Genomic DNA, 4,423 nt, shown 5'->3' with positions numbered 1-4,423 from the left:
GATAGAAAAATTCTGATGCCAGATTAGGATTTATCGATACTCAATACTTTAGAAAAGTATAATTTGGCCGCAGGGTTAAAAATTTGTTGGCCATTACATTTTCTTGGAATTTGTGTGGGTTTTAATGAAATAAAATATTTCGTTGCTCGGGAAATATTTACTAAATGTTATTTATAATAGAAAATTCTAAAGTTTAAGGTGCTCAATGTTGAGTTTTTGAATTTTTGTTTTTATTTTTATTCGAATTTTGTTTAATTTTTTTTTTGATAATTTTGACGGAGTATTGTATTTTTTGCGCGGCAGATAAAGTAATACTTTTTTCCGCATACAATTGTTTTAAAATACATAACTGTTTAAATTATTTTGTATATGTATGTATATTTATTGTTGTGTATATGTATTGTATAAATATTTTTAAATATGTTAACTTTAGCTTTGCCTTATAATGTTTACAGTTTTTCTATTCTTTTCTCTATATAAATCTAGGTAATTTACATAAAAAGTGTTAAAAATAAATTTCATGTTTGTTTTACATTCTTTTGTTTTTGGTCTCCTTTGGGTTACAATTTGTTTTTGTTTTTGTTTTTTTGGACACATTGTATAAAGTTTAGTTTTTAAACTAAAAGAAAAGCTAAGAAAATAAAAATGCCTAAAAGGATACTTAAAAATGTTACTCTATTTGAATCACAACTAGTTCTAGAGCTAATTGCACACTAGTTTGTTGTAAAGCTTCTCCTTCAGAATCTTAAAAACTGTTCCAGAGTGTGAGTAATAGATATTATGTCCTCCTCATTAGGTGCTAGTCTGTTTTATAAGACTCTGAAGTTCTAGAACTAGTTATTTTAAAACAAATTCTGATAAATTTTAATATAAATTTGCAAAATTTGTTTAAGTTGTTTTTTTTTTTAATATTTATACTAATTTTGTTAATTGAAGTATCCTTTCTTAAAACTATGTTAATATTATAATAATTTAAAATTTTTTGTTATTTTTTTAATAAATTCTATGCTAAAATGCCTTAGTTATTTTTAAATATTCTTTGGAATTTTGTTTCATTTACTAAAACTAAATAATTAGTACATAGTTGTAATAATTAGTATTATTATAAATTAAATAAATAAATAAAATATCTTAAATTTAATATCAACGACTAGTTTAAATAATTTCAATAAATTGTAATTGTTTAATTTTTTTTTGCTTAAATTGTTCTAAATATTTTTGCTATTAATGCTAAACTAAAGCCTAAATACAAAAAAAAAAAATGTCTAAAATAAACATAAATTATTATAAATAATTTAAACTTAAATTCTATTAAAATAAATTAATTATTTTAAATAATTTAATGTGTTATTTTTTATTAATAAATATTTTATTTTATAAAGCTATTAAATTTATTCTTTATTTTGGACGGTGGTTTCTGTATAATGTGTTGGTGTAGTAATTGTTGTAGTAAAATGTTCTCGCCGCAGTATGGAACTTGTTGAAACGCTGCGCCTAAATCAACTGCACAGCATGTTAAAGAAACCTTTACCCTTTTCGGAGCGTGGTGCCATTAACATAGGAACTTGATTTTTATGTGTGACTTTGATCTGTAAGAAATACAAATATTTTATTCTTCCTTTCTATGGAAATGTCTGGAGAAGCTTGTTAACATAGTTAGCACATGGACTATTCCATAAACTGGCCAATAGATTAGTCTGTAGTCTAGCCCATACACTAGTTGATAGAGAAGTCAATAAACTAATCTATCGCCTAATCATTATAGTCATTTGAGAAATCCATATAATATTCTAGTTCAGAAACTAGTCCATATAATTAGCAATAGGCAAGTCCATGGAGTATACAATCATAGACTAGTAATTGGAGTCAATAGACTAGTCTGGTCAATAGACCAGGCCATAAACAATATACTAGCCGAAAGACCACTTCCATCAACTAACTAGTACATTAGTCCATGTAAGACTCTTCAATAAACTTGTTAATAGTCTTAGTTAATAGTCTAATCAATATATTAGTCTATAGACTAGCCAATAGACAGTCAATAAACTAGTCAATAAGTTAGTCTATAGACTAGCCAATAGATTAACCCACAGTCAATAGACTAGTCAATAAATTAGTCAATAGATTAATCAATAGTATAATCAACGGACAAGTCAATAGACTATTCAATAAACTAGTCAATAGACTAATCAATGGATTAGACAATAGATTAACCAAAAGACAAAGTTATTAAATTAGTCAATGGGCTAGTCAATAGTTTAATCAATGGACTAGTTAATGGACAATACAATAACTAGTCAATAGACTAGTCAGTGGACTAATCAATAGAATAGTCAATGCACAAGTCAATAGACTATTCAAGTCAATAGACTTATCAATAGATTAGTCAATAGATTAGCAAATAGGCTAGTCATTAAAATAGTCAATAGGCTAGCCAATAGACTAATGAATAGACTATACAATAACTAGTTAATAGACTAATCAATAGATTAGTCAATGGACTAGTCAATAGACTAATCTATAGATTATTCAATAGACTGGCCAGTAGACTAGTCAATGGACTAGTCAACAGATTTGTCTATTAGACTAATCAATAGATTAATCAATAGAATAGCAAATAGGCTAGTCATTAAAACAGTCAATAGGCTAGCCAATAGACTAATGAATAGACTATACAATAACTAGTCAATAGACTAATCAATAGATTAGTCAATAGATTAGCAAATAGGCTAGTCATTAAAATAGCCAACAGACTAATGAATAGACTATACAATAACTAGTTAATAGGCTAATCAATAGATTAGTCAATGGACTAGTCAATAGATTAATCTATAGATTATTCAATAGACTGGCCAGTAGACTAGTCAATGGACTAGTCATTAGATTTGTCAATAGACTAGTGAATGGACTAGTCAATAGACTATTCAATGGACTAATCTGGTCAATAAACTAGTCAATAAACAAGTCAGTAGACTAGTCAATAAACAGGTCAATAGATTAGTCATTAGGCTATTCAGTAAAATAGCCAATAGACTAATCAATAGATTAGACAATAGACTAGCTAATGGACTAGTCAATGGACTAATCAATAGACTAGTAAATGGACTAGTTAATGGACACTAGTCTCTAGACTAATCTATTGATTATTCTATTGACTAGCCAATAGACTAGTCAATATATTTATCAATAGATTTGTCAATAGACTAGTCAAAAGATTAGTCAATGGACTACTCAATAGACAGATCCTTAGATAAACAGACAGATCCTTAGATACAAAATACAATTTGGATACCATTTCCTATAACTTACCGTACATGGTTGTTGCATCCAAGGTTCACCATCGATTTGCATGGGAAATGTTTTGCGAGTTTTAATAATCACTTCACTGCACTGAGCCAAACGACGTCCCGAGGCACGCAAACCCGTACGCACCTGACCCATGTGTAAACAATTTTCAAGGCCTATAACTTCAATTAAACGATCGCCAAAATCTGGAAATACAACAAAACAAAAATTAAACCTCATTTTTCTAAAAATCAAATCAAACTTACCTTGTGTAGCGACCGATAAATCTACCGAATTAAAACTAGTAGCTGATAGTTCCTTATCAGAGGATTTTAACTTTTTGCCCTTGCGAAAGGGACCCGCACTTTTGCGTATACGTTTCTGTGATAAATGCTCACCCCATAAGTTTGAACCACCATGGGTATAAGGAATGTTGAGTAGAGCCACACCTTGTAAATGTGGTCCATTGGCTAAATCTAAGGAAACGCCATCACACTATAAAAAATAAATTAATTGTTAAATACATATACAAATTATTATGATATTAACTAGACACGAACACACTAACAACTTTGTAATGTGGGGCAAATTTGTTAAATTAGTAAAAATTTAATAATTATGCAAAATCAGGCATAAACAGATTCCAATAACGAACTCAACACTCATGGCTATATAATTCAATTTACATTAAGGCTTAATAGGATGGCTCCACTTTTAAGAGAAACCAGAAAAATGTAGCAGAATTTTATTTAAGCAGACACTAAAAGATTTGTAACAAAATAAAACTAGAAATAAAACCAACTTTAATTTCGAATTTTTGGCACTTCCCTAATAAATTTCATAATATTTCTAAAATATATCTCTGTTTTTTTTTTAGCGCTTAAGTGTGTGTTTATCTGTGTATTGAAACGTTCATACATATTTTGTTGAAAATTTGAATTTATATTTTGTGTAAAAAAAAATGCTTCGACACGTTTTCATACTTACAACAATTTCAATATGTTCGTGTAGATTTTTGCAAGATGCGGCAAATGTTTCCGATGTTGCATATTCAAAATACCAAAGTTTATTTTTCATGCGACTATTAAATTTATGCGGATTCTTTTCACGTTCCAAATGAAATTTAACACAAATTGCG

General features: G+C 28.4%; 1 protein-coding gene across 1 annotated transcript in view; it reads right to left on the bottom strand.

The window, feature by feature from the left end:
• Nucleotides 1-4,423, bottom strand: part of LOC119615439 (diacylglycerol kinase 1-like) — a gene marked incomplete at its 5' end in the record, with an annotated part of 4,428 nt that continues 5 nt past the window's right edge. The window contains 4 exons of the mRNA XM_037971452.1: nt 1-1,589; nt 3,310-3,491; nt 3,552-3,780; nt 4,273-4,423. The exon at nt 4,273-4,423 is cut by the window's right edge and continues 5 nt beyond it. Coding sequence (XP_037827380.1) covers nt 1,500-1,589; nt 3,310-3,491; nt 3,552-3,780; nt 4,273-4,423 — 652 coding nt within the window. The remainder of the gene's footprint in view (nt 1,590-3,309; nt 3,492-3,551; nt 3,781-4,272) is intronic.

Source organism: Lucilia sericata, unplaced genomic scaffold (assembly GCF_015586225.1).
Source record: "Lucilia sericata isolate MDLA Ls3-8-SP2 unplaced genomic scaffold, ASM1558622v1 Contig005161F_arrow, whole genome shotgun sequence".
NCBI classification, from domain to species: Eukaryota; Metazoa; Arthropoda; class Insecta; order Diptera; family Calliphoridae; genus Lucilia; species Lucilia sericata.
The sequence above is the reverse complement of the archived record's forward strand: the minus strand, read 5'-3'. Positions and strand labels throughout refer to the sequence as shown.